Source organism: Triticum dicoccoides, chromosome 3A (genome assembly GCF_002162155.2).
Source record: "Triticum dicoccoides isolate Atlit2015 ecotype Zavitan chromosome 3A, WEW_v2.0, whole genome shotgun sequence".
Taxonomy (NCBI): Eukaryota; Viridiplantae; Streptophyta; class Magnoliopsida; order Poales; family Poaceae; genus Triticum; species Triticum dicoccoides.
This window is the reverse complement of record NC_041384.1, coordinates 99,798,839-99,812,574: the sequence shown is the minus strand read 5'-3', so window position 1 is coordinate 99,812,574 and position 13,736 is coordinate 99,798,839. Positions and strand designations below refer to the sequence as shown.

The following is a 13,736-nucleotide window of genomic DNA, read 5'->3' as shown; positions in this document are numbered from 1 at the left end:
TAATGAGGATTGGCACTAAAGAAAACCCAACATGTATATTTTTTCTTCTTTCATTTCGGCAAGGGCACTCCTCCAACCTGTCCCAGGCCTATTAACCAAGGACTGGGATCAGGTGACATGCGCTACGGTGATATGCACGGTGACATGCGGCCTAAATTCATATTTAAATATTCATGATTTTTAGGGGTTATCTTACTATGTGCTGTGAACATGCATGATTTTTTTCAAAAAAATTCACAATGTTTAAATTTGAATTCAGGCCGCATGTCACCGTAGCGTATGTCACCTGATCCCAGTCCAACCAAACAACCCAGCAGCCGCCGCCGCCGCTCGCCGAAGCACTGCCTCCGACGAATCCCCACCTCCGCCGTCATCCTGCTGCTATACAATCCCGCCTCCACATGCCCTCCAGCCACGGCTGTATCATTCCCGGTTCGTCACCGCATCTGACGACGAAGGCCGAGCGAATCCCCACCTCCACGCCATCCTCCGTCTCCTCGTGGTTCGCGGAGCTGGATTACTGAGCCTACTACTCTCTTTCGGGTTAGTTATGTTCTTCGGTCTCTCCGATTCGATTCAGTCCTGCAGAGGAGAACCAGCAGTGCTCGGAGTTCTTTGGGCAACCGGATCGATTCAAAGTCTGAACCTTTTTTGGGAGTGGCGTAATCGGAGCCGGATTTCCGTCACAGAATCAGCTCGCAGCAGAGGAGGGGAGACCACCCATAAGTACGCCCAAGAGCCTGCCTGGCCGTGCTCTCCGCGTGGCCCATCCAGGATTGCAACCTTCCAACAAGCATTTGTTGTTCTAAAAGAGCCAATTTGTTATCTCCAATGGGTGGTACCTGTAGCGTATCCAAGATTTCGAGTCTAGCCATCCACAGGAGGAATCTGCGTTCTCTGGTCTTCATCAGAGTGCCTAAGCTGCTAGGTCTTCTTCCTTCCGTTTGTCCGACGAAATTCCTCAAAGAAGATATCCATGGACCACCGATGGAGGTTGCAGTTGTCGAATTACCAGTGCTGCCACAAGATGTCCTGATGTCCATATTTGCACACCTGGAGATCCCTGACCTGATGCGTGCCAGCTCGGTCTCCTCCTCGTGGCGCTCCGCGTATTCCAGCCTACGCAACCTTGAGCAGTACCAGCAGCGCCAGACGCCGTGCCTCTTATACACATCTGAATCTGCTGGTGAAAGAGTTGCGTGCCTCTACAGCCTCTTGGAGAAGAGGTCATACAAGTTGACTCTCCCGGAGCCACCTATTCGCAGCAGGTATCTGATTGGGTCATCAAATGGCTGGCTGGTTACTGCTGATGAGAGATCCGAGATGCATATATTCTCAATCCCATCACATGTGAACAGATCGCTCTCCCGTCGGTGATCACCATCGCGCACGTGACTCCTGTTTTTGATGAAACAGGTGCCTTATGTAAGTGCATTTACTCTCATGACACAGCGGAGCACCGTAGTACCACCGGCCCTCAACTCGTTGATCTTGGCGAGCTGCGACACTACCTCCAGAAAAAAGGCATTTGTATTTTATGATGCATCTGCAGGAGGCTATATCGTGGTGCTTATTCACAATCCAGATGGGCAGCTCTCATTTGCTTGGTTAGGGGATGACAAATGGACCTGGCTGAAACCACATTGTTTTTTTCAAGACTGCTTGTACAAAGACGGTAAGTTATATGTAGTGACATTGCTAGGAGAAATTCATGTCTTCGATCTCAGAGGCCCTGTGGTCACAACAAAGGTAATTAGAGGTTGCGCAGATAATTACAGTTGTCGAACAATTTACATTGTTCAGGCTCCATGTGGGGATCTTATGCAAGTTTTTAGATCCCAAGATGTGGTTGATTATGATCCACGTGCTGACAATGCAACACATGTGCACTATACTGACAGGATAAAAATATTTAAAGTTGAGACTATGGCTGAAAAGGTTATGGAAATAAATAGCTTGATGGATCATGTGTTGCTGGTTGGGCTGAACCAATCACTTTGTCTCAGTGCTGAAGAATTTCCACAGTTGAAGGCAAACACCGTCTACATTGCTGACGACCACGAGTATCTAAACTATTACAAGAATAACCGTCGTGACATTGCAGCTTTTGACTTGACATATAACAGTAGTGAGGAACTTGTCTCCCCTCAGCTTTGGTCCAACTGGCCTACTCCCATATGGATAACCCCCAGTCTTACAAAACCGCATCTAACATTGGACAGACAATGAGTTTTCTTCATGTCCAGATAATATAATTGTATAGCAGATATAATGAAAATGTTTTGTATGGAAGGAAAAGAGAATAAGTTATGATCATTATTTTGAGGAAATTACAGTTGGCAAGAGTCGGGGGTTTAAAAGCCAGCTGTAAGCTCTGCATCAAATAGTGCATATTCCTTTGTTGCTTAAGATTGGCTGCATGGAGAAGATAAATGCGACATGTATTATAGTCTTATAGATAAGCTACATGTTACGGACATGTATTGGGGGCAACACTATAGCCGCAGGCCCAGGCCTGTAACACAGTCCGTAACCACAATACCAACAGGTGGGCCTTAGGCAGGCACATGGCTAATCCTTGGCGGCCAAGAAGTCCAAGTTTATCCTTAGAAAATATATTTCTATTAGGAAGTTGTCTTTACTTTCCAAACGGTTAGGATCTGGTTTGCTTTCCAAGTTTTGTGATATCTCTGATCTATATAAAGAGAGGATAGTCTGTATTAGGATAATCAATGAATAAATAAAAAAAATTGCCCCAAACTGAGAGTTCAGAGCCTCCAGCGCCACGGCAGGGGATGAGCCCCTACGTGCGCCTAAGGGCGAACCTCACTATCCCCTCCGATCAGATCCCAATTCCCACCTCCAACTCCACGCACGTAACATCTTGGTATCAGAGAGGACTTTCCTCGACCACCCACCACCAATAGCCACCATGGGCGAACCCATCACCACCGAAAACCTAGAATCAGTGTTGTCCAATTTTTTTTCCCCTTTTCTGCCTGACCTCAAAGCACTACCTGAGTTGCGGTCTGATGTTGCAGCATTGAAGGAACAACTAGCGGCTGCTAGGGTGTCCATTGACCTTCTGGAGAAGGGAGGATCCAACAAGGCACATAGCAAAGATGAAGATGAGATTGACAACACAGCTGTTGGTGCTGCACTGGCTGCACCGTTGCCCTACAGGGAGGAACGGCGTGCTGCTCCAAAGTTCCACAAGTTGGAATTCCCTACCTATAATGGGGAGGGCGACCCGTTGCCTTGGTTGAACCGTGTCGAGCGCTTCTTCAAGGGCCACCAGACGGAGGACAAGGAAAAGGTGTGGATGGCCTCCTATCACCTAACCGATGATGCTGCACTATGGTACAGCTGTTTGGAGATGATGCATGGCCCATGGCCAAAGTTTGCCAAATAGCTGCACCGCAGTTTTGGGCCGGCGATCAGGACTAGTCGGCTGGCGAAAATTAAACACTTGAAACAAACAGGCTCTATACGCGACTACAAGAAGCAATTCCTAACTCTTGTTTGCAGGTGCGAGTCTCTCTCAGAAGAGCAACAGGTCGAGTTGTTCATTGCTGGGCTACGCAAGCCTATCCGTACTGATGTGGACTTACAGTACCCATCGAACCTTGAGGATGCCATGAGCTTAGCACTCTCCTATGAGCAGCGTTGTCTTACAGATGATAAGGACACAACCACACCACTCCCGGGCACGATGTTGTCGTCCAAAGCAACCAAGGCAACAACAACGGTGGTTGTTTCCCTACCCAAACAGCCTGCTGCTGTCCCAGCCGGACAACCCCTCCCTGCTAGGCAATTCAAGAAACTTACCCCAACAGAGATGGCCGACCGGCGCGCTAAAGGGCTGTGCTTTAATTATGACGAGAAGTACGCTCGTGGTCACCGTTGTGCCTGGCTTTTTTGGATCGAGGTGCCTGATGGGGAAGACAATGACAACGTTGATCCTGACACAATTGAGAAAGTGTTCGCCCTGGTAGCATCTGACACTACTGCGAGAGGTCCAGGAGCGTCAACCAATGACATGCCAACCATCTCGGTGCGTGCACTTATGGGTATATGCACTGGCAAGACCATGCAGCTACATGTCGAAGTTGCTGGAGGCCGTCTCAGGGCTCTAGTGGACTCTGGATCCACACATAATTTTCTAGCTGAGGAGGCAGCCAGTCGCATGGGAATTTCCCTTGAACAACGACATGGGGTTCAAGTAACCGTGGCTAACGGGGACAAAGTTTCAAGTGCTGGATGTGTGCAGGGCCTCTCGCTGGATGCCCTTGGCGAGTTGTTTGTCATTGACTATCATGCCATTTCTTTGGATGGTTTCGACTTGGTACTTGGCGTCCAATGGTTGCGCGCACTAGGGCCCATACTTGGGACTTTGAGCACTTGACCATGTCATTCGATCACCAGGTTATTTGGCGCAACATCAACATGTCTGAAGGGCCACTGCATGTCCATGCATGTGCCACCGATGACCACATGGCCATACTTCTGGAAGGGTTCAAGGCTCTATTTGATAAACCATGTGGCTTACCACCGGTGCACATGTGCGACCACCGCATTCGGCTCCTGCCAGGAATGACTCCTATTGCAGTTCGCCCATACCGTTACCCTCAGCTTCAGAAGGATGAGATTGAACGCCAATGTGAGGATATGCTTCAGCAAGGTCTCATCCGGGAAAGTAACTCTGAATTTTCTTCCCCGGTGATTCTTGTCAAGAAACAGGATGGCACATGGAGGTTTTGCGTGGACTACCGCCAACTTAATGATGGTACTGTCAAGGATAAATACCAAATTCCGGTTGTCGACGAGCTCCTAGATGAGCTCAATGGTGCTTCGTTCTTCACCAAGCTTGATCTCCGCAGTGGGTATCATCAGGTTCGCATGCACGAGCCAGATGCCAAGATGACTGCCTTCCGCACGCATCACGGCCATTACGAGTTTTTGGTGATGCCTTTTGGCCTCACCAACGCACCAGCCATGTTCCAAGCCTTGATGAATGTTGTTCTTTGTCCTTTTCTTCAGAAATTTGTACTTGTTTTCTTTGATGATATTTTGATCTACAGCAAGTCTTGGACAGAACACCTTCGTCATGTTCGTGCTGTCTTGCTTCTCCTCCGGCAGCATCAGCTATTCCTGAAGCGTTCCAAGTGCTTCTTTGGTGAACGCAAAGTGGCCTATTTGGGCCATATCATCTCAGCAGACGGCGTCGCCATGGACCCGGCCAAGGTGGAAGCGGTGGAGGCATGGCCAAAACCACGAAGTGTCCGCGCCCTTCGCGGGTTTCTTGGGCTTGTTGGGTATTATCACAAGTTCATCCAGGACTACGGAGTGCTCTCAGCTCCACTCACCAAGCTCATCAAGAAAGAAGGCTTTGTGTGGTCCACGGAGGCTGACGTGGCCTTTCGCACACTCAAGCGGGCACTCGCAGCAGCACCTGCCTTGCAGCTACCGGACTTCAACTCTCCATTCTTGGTGGATTGTGATGCCTCTGGCACGGGCTTTGGAGCCGTGCTACACCAAGGGGGCAGACCTCTTGCTTTCTTCAGCAGGGCGGTGGCACCATGCCATGCCAAGCTAGCAGTGTATGAGCGTGAGCTAATTGGATTGGTGAAAGCTGTTCGACATTGGAGGCCGTATTTGTGGGGCCGAAGCTTCAAAATAAGAACAGATCACTATAGCCTGAAATATTTGCTTGACCAGCGCCTCTCCACCATTCCGCAACATCAATGGGTAAGCAAGCTGCTGGGATATGACTTCACTGTGGAGTATCGACCAGGCCGTCAAAATACAGTGGCAGATGCTCTCTCTAGGCGACACGAGGAGGAGCTAGGGGCTGTCTTCGCTCTCTCATGCCCTCAGTTTCAACTTTTTAATGATTTGCGCCAGGAAATTGCCACTAGTGCCGACCTCACAGCGCTGCGTGAATCCATTGAAGCAGGGGTGGCTGCAGGGCCTTGGAGTGTCACCGACGGCCTCATTCTCCATAAAGGTCGGGTCTACATCACAACAACCTCAGTTTGCCTCCCTGCAATCTTGGCAGATGCCCACGACTCCGGTCATGAGGGTGTTCAGAAGACACTTCACCGATTGCGTGCCAATTTTTACATTCCTCGCATGCGAGCAGTGGTGGAGGAGTTTGTGCGGTGTTGTGTCGTGTGCCAGTGCAACAAGACTGAGCATCTGCATCCCGGTGGCCTTCTCCAACCCCTTCCAGTCCCTCAACATGTTTGGACAGACATTTCCATGGACTTTGTGGAGGGCCTGCCAAAAGTGGGTGGTAAGTCAGTCATTTTGACTGTTGTTGACCGTTTCTCGAAATATAGCCACTTCATTGCTTTGGGGCATCCATACTCTGCTAGCTCTGTTGCCAAGGCCTTCTTTGATAACATAGTCCGTCTACATGGATTTCCCACGTCCATTGTGAGCGACCGTGACCCAGTATTTACCAGCAATTTCTGGACCGAACTTTTCCACCTCGCTGGTGTCAAACTACAACTCAGTTCTGCATTCCATCCCCAAACTGACGGACAAACAGAAGTGGTGAACCGCATCATTGGCATGTACTTGCGGTGTTTAGTGGGCGATCGTCCTAAACAGGGGCTTCGCTGGCTTCCATGGGCTGAGTTCTGCTACAACTCATCTTTTCAGTCTGCCCTGAAAGCTACTCCTTTCGAGGTGGTATATGGGCGCCCGCCTCCGACGCTTGTGTCTTATGAGCCAGGCCTTGCAAAAGTAGCAACTGTGGACCGTGCCCTCTCAGACCGTGACGAGTTCCTCATTGACATAAGAGATCGCCTTCTCCAAGCTCAGAATACCATGAAGATCCAGCATGATGAGAAACACCGTGACATTGCCTTCACCATTGGTGACTGGGTCTGGCTTCGCCTTCAGCATCGGCCCGCGACATCCTTGAGTGCGCACAACAATGCCAAGCTCGCTCCACGATACTTTGGACCATATCAAATTCTTGAGCGCATTGGTGAGGTGGCATACGGTTGCAGCTTCCACCTCATGCACGGATTCATGATGTATTCCATGCGGTGTTCCTCAAAAAATATCATGGTCCACCCCCAGATACCCCTCCTGCATTATCGGACATCTTACATGGCAGGGTGGTTCCAACTCTGGCTATTGTACTTTGTTCACGTTTGTTCAAGGGAGTCCCTAAAGTATTGGTGCAGTGGCAGGGTGCTGATTCGACAGCTACTTCATGGCTGCCCCTGGAAGACTTCAAGCATCGTTATCCAGATTTCCAGCTCGAGGAGGAGCTTTTTCTCCAGGTGGGCGGAAGTGTTACGGACAGGTATCGGGGGCAGCATTATAGCCGCAGACCCAGGCCTGTAACACAGTCCGTAACCACAATACCAACAGGTGGGCCTTAGGTAGGCACATGGCTAATCCTTGGCGGCCAAGAAGTCCAAGTTTATCCCTAGGAAATATATTTCTATTAGGAAGTTGTCTTTACTTTCCAAACGGTTAGGATCTGGTTTGCTTTCCAAGTTTTGTGATCTCTCTGATCTATATAAAGAGAGGATAGTTTGTATTAGGAGAATCAATGAATAAATAAAGAAAATTGCCCCAAACTGAGAGTTCAGAGCCTCCAGCGCCACGGCAGGGGACGAGCCCCTACGTGTGCCTAAGGGCGAACCTCGCTATCCCCTCCGATCAGATCCCAATTCCCACCTCCAACTCCACGCACGTAACACTACAAATGTATGTAATTTTCTTTGAATGCACCTTAGTGGCATGTTTATGTATATTATAGTGGGGTTAAGGTTTTGAGAACTATAATTCACGTCACTTGCTGGTGGATGTGAAGTGGCTATTTAGAAATTTAATTTACACAATGATCTTATTTTTGGGGTCAAAAGCTGCATATTCCTATGTTGCTTAGATTAGGTGTCACCCAATTTACTATAAGGTCAGGCCGACCTTTCCTTTTCAGTTTCACCTTCCTGCTTTATAAAAATAGCGTGTGGGCTTATGTATGGCAACAATGAGATTAAGTTTGTGTTACAGGAAAAACACACAACTAGTTTGGAGATGAAGGTCTTCACATAAATGGCCATAGGACAGGCAGATCATGATGTTTTTGGCATCTTCATCAGTACTTTGATGGGGAATTATAAGGGCATGTTACTGCCTTTTTTGCTTGTCTATGTTTAGCTTATTTTTCTTTTGACTCTAGCAGCACCCTATTTTCTGTGATCTTTCACTTCGCTGCATCCGTTAATGATCCACGGTGAGCATCAATACATTTCCTCACACTGGCCTTTCTCCAGAAAATATGATAAGCCATGCGGGCAACATTCCGAGAATATACATCTCTACTGCTGAATTTCTTGAAAAGAGGAATTATCTTTTCACTTGCTTAACCATACTTTATTTATGCATTATCATTGGTACATTCCTGCAGTCAGTGCAATCCAGATAGATGCAACAGAGGCACCTACTTATGGTGGCTCCATCAATCTATCAATCTATCCCCATTTGTCTCTGTTTGCGCTGTAGTTCCGAACTGCGGTTAATTGTGTAAGCAAGAAGAAGGTGGCAATTTAGGCAAGTGATTCATCTATTCTATTTGTTGTGAAAATATTGTTGAAGTACGTATCTGTTAGTGCTATTTTTGCATCAGCAATCCATCAATGCACTCTTCTTTATTAATACGGTAATCGATTGTATGCTTTTAGCCGTATTGGAGAACACTCATTTTAAACACAGGGATAGTTGCTCATTGACTTCAAGCGATCTTGCTTAATGTAGTGAATGCTATTGCACGACTCCACACTGTGTTGCAAGCTTGATGTTGAAGACATTCAGAAGGCAAAATAATCAACCTAAAGGATCTGATCCTTCAACTTTAAAGAACTTCGCAAATCACTCAGTAATGGCAGAGGCTTGTGATTGCTCACCAAGTCTTCAATCATCAGTATTTGGTTCAGAATATCAGTAAAAGTGGAAACCCTCAGATGTGAGGTGCAAGAATCTGAGACGAGTAGGTTCGATGCTGCTGACCTTGCAATGTCAAACAGGAGAAGTTTGAGCCAGAAGGATAGACCAATGATCTTCGGCTTTGGCCCTTGGTCTTTCTTTTGGCCTGTAAAAAATATTCTATTTTTTAGGGGCAACCTTTTTCTATCTTTTCAATATATTGAAACGCAAGCTGCCAAGGATAAGAATTTTCTTCCATATCGGATTAAAAATGTTCGCAGAATCTAACAATAATCTGAACGTGCCAACACCAGTAAACAAAAACAGTTAACTTATATTGTGCAGCTGTCAAATTCTCAATTGACTGTGTCTGCAATCCTTGGTATATGTCAAGGTCATATTTCTAAGACAAGCTTTTTAATCTTAATTTACCATTAGCACAGGACCTCTGTTGATGGAAGAAGCATATCAAATATCAATTTTGATTGTGTAATAAACCAGAACCTCTGTCAATGGAAAGTTCAGACATGAACCAACCAAGAAGCAGCACTAGAGAAGATACTTAAAATACATAGAGCAGTTTTCTCTTCTTTTGGAAGTTCCTTTTATTGTACTCCCTCCGTCCTATAATATAAGAGTGTATTAGTGTCAAAAACACTCTTATATTATGGGACAGAGGGAGTGTATTGTTTCGACATATCTACTAGTCATCTTGAGCCACATCGCTCCTATTTAGCAGAATATGAGCTATCTTCGTGTATGTTTCTTCCTTGGGTTTATCTTCTTCCTAGTAGCGGTCTTTTGGAGGAGAAGCAACTACAGAATTGTCCTTGCAAGGCTAACCATTGCTCCTTCAGCAGTCTACTGACAGTAGGGAACACGACTACTTATGGTCCATTACTATTCTGAAAATCTGTGGAGGAAATCCAAATGTCTGCCGGCATATTTTCTTACTTCTTCTCATATAAAAAGAACAAGCTTCAGTTCACAGTGACATGAAGGCATCAGACAGACAAGCCTGCAGAAGCTAAACCAAGTTCAGGTTAGATGTGAAACATTGATAAAATAGTACTCCCTCGGATCCATAATAAGTGTCGCAGTTTTAAACTAAGGTTGAACTAACCTTAGTCCGAAACTGCGACACTTATTTTGGATCGGAGGGTGTAATATTCATTGAAATTGCGAGAAGAACACGTGGAGGAAAACAAGGCAGGGGTGGGGGAGGTATGAACATTCTGCTCATCCAACTCAAAGTTTCCTCATTGCCACCGGAGCCCATCTTTTGAAAGCATCTGTCGATGCCATCCAACACACACACCAAATTCTCAGCAGCGGCTTCTCATTGATTTGCTCCTCCTGCAAAGCATGAATCGATCTGAAAACACAGTGAACAACGGTGTTAGGATAATTAGGTATAAAATATGCTGACAGCAAGACATTTCTTGTGTCTCAGTTCCACATAGCCCCTACAAACCACTGAAATCCCAGCCAATACTGGTTTTTGAGTTATGTTGCTGAAACCATTCACCCAGCGCTCAAACAATTCACTAAGACCGGATGGCTTTCCACATATCAAGCCAGCAGACACCGGGAAAAAACCATGTGATCTTCTGATTCTGGAGCAAAAAGGACAACCTTTATTACCATGCTACCACCTTTATCCTTGGTAAGAATTCAGTTTTTGAATACTTAAAGAAAAGGACCAGTTGATCTCAAATGAGCACTCACATTCCAAATGAAATTGAGGAGAAGACACCTCCTGGGATTTTAAACAGAATCACATGCTACCACATGTCCACAGGACGGCATCAGGATGAATGGATGATCAGTAAAGAAAACACAGAATACTTCCTTGGCACTTCTTACCATGTCCTGCAGGTTTCACCCCAAGCTGACCTTAAACAGAAATACCCATCCTCGACATTCAACAATTCTCCTAGAAACAGTCAAACCTATGGTAAACTGTGACCAGGTGATACACATGTAAAACTCATAACCAATAAGTGAATGTCACCATGATCAAACCGACGCTTGTTACCATCTCCCCCATGTAAATAACATTCCAACAAACATATTTCGATCGATCAAAGTAAAGATAACTAACACAGTAGCTGCAGGACATCATCCAAGAAAACCATTTTCTCAACAACATGATTGCACTAGGCTCACAGTTTGTCTATTGACATCACTCTCACACGACATGTCAACCCATCATCCAACAGTTCATCTCTTAGTAGCTTTTATTAGCAGACCATGTGGTTCTTCAATCTCAGGACATACTTGCAGACACCTTTAGCTGCTGCAAATCTTCCCAACAGATTGTACTACACCCTACCTCGACAAAACCTGTCATACTGCAACTCTGGCTTGGTCTACATTAACAATAACAGAAGTTAGTATCAACTATCACATCATTTCTTTCAGCATGCACATGAGAAGGAGTCACCTTACCTCCCAAATACTTGTGCAATATGACCTGTATAACTGCTGATGTTCAGAGCTGCGGAACCGTACATAATTCTTCACCACATTTGACACTTGGAGTGTTGTGGCAATTGAAATGATAGAGCATCTGCAGGTCAAAACTCAGTTATGCTCAAGAAGATGAAATAAGCTACTATTAATTCATTAGTGATTAACTTACATTCCCAGAACGTACTATTGCATTTCCATGTCTCCAGGGCTCTTCAAAAAAACATACAGTGCACAACTCATATCCAAGTGGAAGCTTCATTCTAGCTTCACAAAACTCTTCATACCTCCTCTCATTCTGGTAAGGATCCTCATCCTTGTCAACCTGTTAGCATAACACAAGAGAGTTTAACAGGAAACAACAAAGGAACAAACTAGGAAACAGAGTTTTTCACTTAAGTACAGTCATTGGCAAGTTACTTGGCTGAAGAGCAAGTATTTACTCACTGGATAAATAGGAGCCGGAGGAAAACATCGGGGCGCTTCCTTCTCGGCATAGTGTCTCTTATTCATGTCCAGGTTGCCAAAGGTGTACAGAATAGCCTGACCCCGTGTAGGACGCTTGGGCGGTGGGTGATTGTCTTGGTACCCAGGAAGCTGTAGATTATTTGGGTGAGGTTCTAGTTTCGACTGAAAACAGGTTAATTACTCTAGGAGGTGAAGGAAGCGGCTGAGAAGAAGGGGGGTGATGAGGAGGGGCTGGCGGCAGGGTGAGCGTGGAGGCTCAGATAGCTGATCCGGCGGGACAAACACCATTGTTTGCACCGACTGAAGAACTGAGATACTCCCTCCGTTCCAAATTACTCGTCGCGGAAATTGGATGTATCTGGAACTAAAATACATCTAGATACATCCATCTCTGTGACAAGTAATTTGGAACCGAGGGAGTACTTTTTTAAACGAACAAGTAAAAAGTATGGGCAACAGTCTCTTTTTGCAGTGATCGGACGTTATGCATTAGAATTTCAAATTGACCTTGTCTGGACAGATGTTTAGAAAATACAATTAGATAATAGGCGCATGTATATTTCCGTGGACTAGTACACGGATGAATACCGTGTTTTAGGGGCCAGCGTTAGAGATGCCTTAAGCTTTTATTTTAGATGAAGACTTAAAAAAATATCTCTACAGGACCCGCACACATCATATCCGTTTGTTCCATCCGCCGTCGCGACGCACTGTCTGTGTATCCCTGCTTCCGTCTGCTAGAGCCGCCGCGGCCGGGAGAAGTTGACATCAACCTGTAGATGTCAACTTTAGCTACTTTATATCGTGCAGATTTTCCAGAGTATTTTGGTGGATTTTCTGCAGACGCTGAGGGAGTAGAAACAAAGTGTGACGTCAACCTGTAGGGAGAAGTTGGCATTGACCCGTGGGAGTTGTGTATGTTTTTCTGAGAGGTAATATCACCGCGAGTCATAAAACTTGTGCTTGATGTTCAGTTTAGTGCTAAAACTTTAAAAATACGGATTTAGAGTCATCCAACTTGCGTTCTCGTGCAAATACGGTCACATCACTCGTATTTAGACATATTCGTGCTTATGTGGCACGCCAACATGGCTATGGCCCACCTGTCAGTGACTGGAATGGCTTTTTTTTGCGAGATAGTGACTGGAACAGCTTGACGCGTATCTTTTTCGCAGAAACACCCCTTGGTCTGTATTTAAATAAGCAGAAGCCCCTCAATAACATGGTGGGTCCCACTTGAAAAATGAGAATAAAAAGTGCATGCGGGCATTTGAAATCACGCTAGCAAACCACTGCAGTACCTACATAGTCGTGCCTATAAAGAGGTGCACTTGTTTTTACATTAGTAGACACAATTTCTTTTCCCCACAAAAAAAGACACAATTGTTTTTTTCTAGATACCTTTTTTTCACGGTTCGGTCAAAAGCCGGATACAGGACAATCTCGGCCTTTTGCATAAAAAAATTAAATTGAAAAACCACATCAAAATGTATAATGTTTAACCCATAACATACAAAACTTCATGAGCGAGTTTTTCTTTTTTATTCCTTTTTTTCCGGAAGGCGCCGGAAAATCTGGGTTCCAAAATATCTTGTCAATTCCATTTTTTAGCCTGAAACTTCGAAATGAATTAACGTATAAATATATTTGGTTTAACAAAAAAAACGTCAGAGAGAAAAAGAACCTGAATACGAGTAGTTGTCGTGGGCAATATATAAAACCCAGCGTTTCTCTTTATGGGGACTAATAGCTACTGGCGAGGGCACGACTAACGGGGGCGCGCGAAGGAACACAGGGGTGTGGTGGCGGGTTCGACTCCGAGCAGAGCGAGGACGAGGTCGAGGACT

General features: G+C 45.7%; 1 protein-coding gene and 1 long non-coding RNA gene across 3 annotated transcripts; one reads left to right on the top strand and one right to left on the bottom strand.

The window, feature by feature from the left end:
• The first annotated feature begins 557 nt into the window (after positions 1-557).
• Positions 558-2,462, top strand: LOC119271315 (F-box protein KIB4). Its single transcript, XM_037553190.1, is given in 3 exon segments — positions 558-1,329; positions 1,332-1,514; positions 1,516-2,462. Coding segments are annotated over 3 exon segments (1,395 nt in total). The 5' UTR covers positions 558-831; the 3' UTR covers positions 2,230-2,462.
• Positions 2,463-9,458: 6,996 nt separating this feature from the next.
• LOC119271314 lies at positions 9,459-12,158 on the bottom strand. 2 transcript variants are annotated; one of them, XR_005134485.1, is made up of 5 exons: positions 11,865-12,158; positions 11,594-11,746; positions 11,401-11,521; positions 10,678-11,321; positions 9,459-10,565 (listed from the first exon to the last, which is right to left on the bottom strand). It is a non-coding gene; the product is annotated as an uncharacterized LOC119271314 (long non-coding RNA). The 2 variants fall into 2 exon arrangements; XR_005134484.1 differs by having other exon boundaries at positions 11,869-12,158.
• Positions 12,159-13,736: the final 1,578 nt, after the last annotated feature.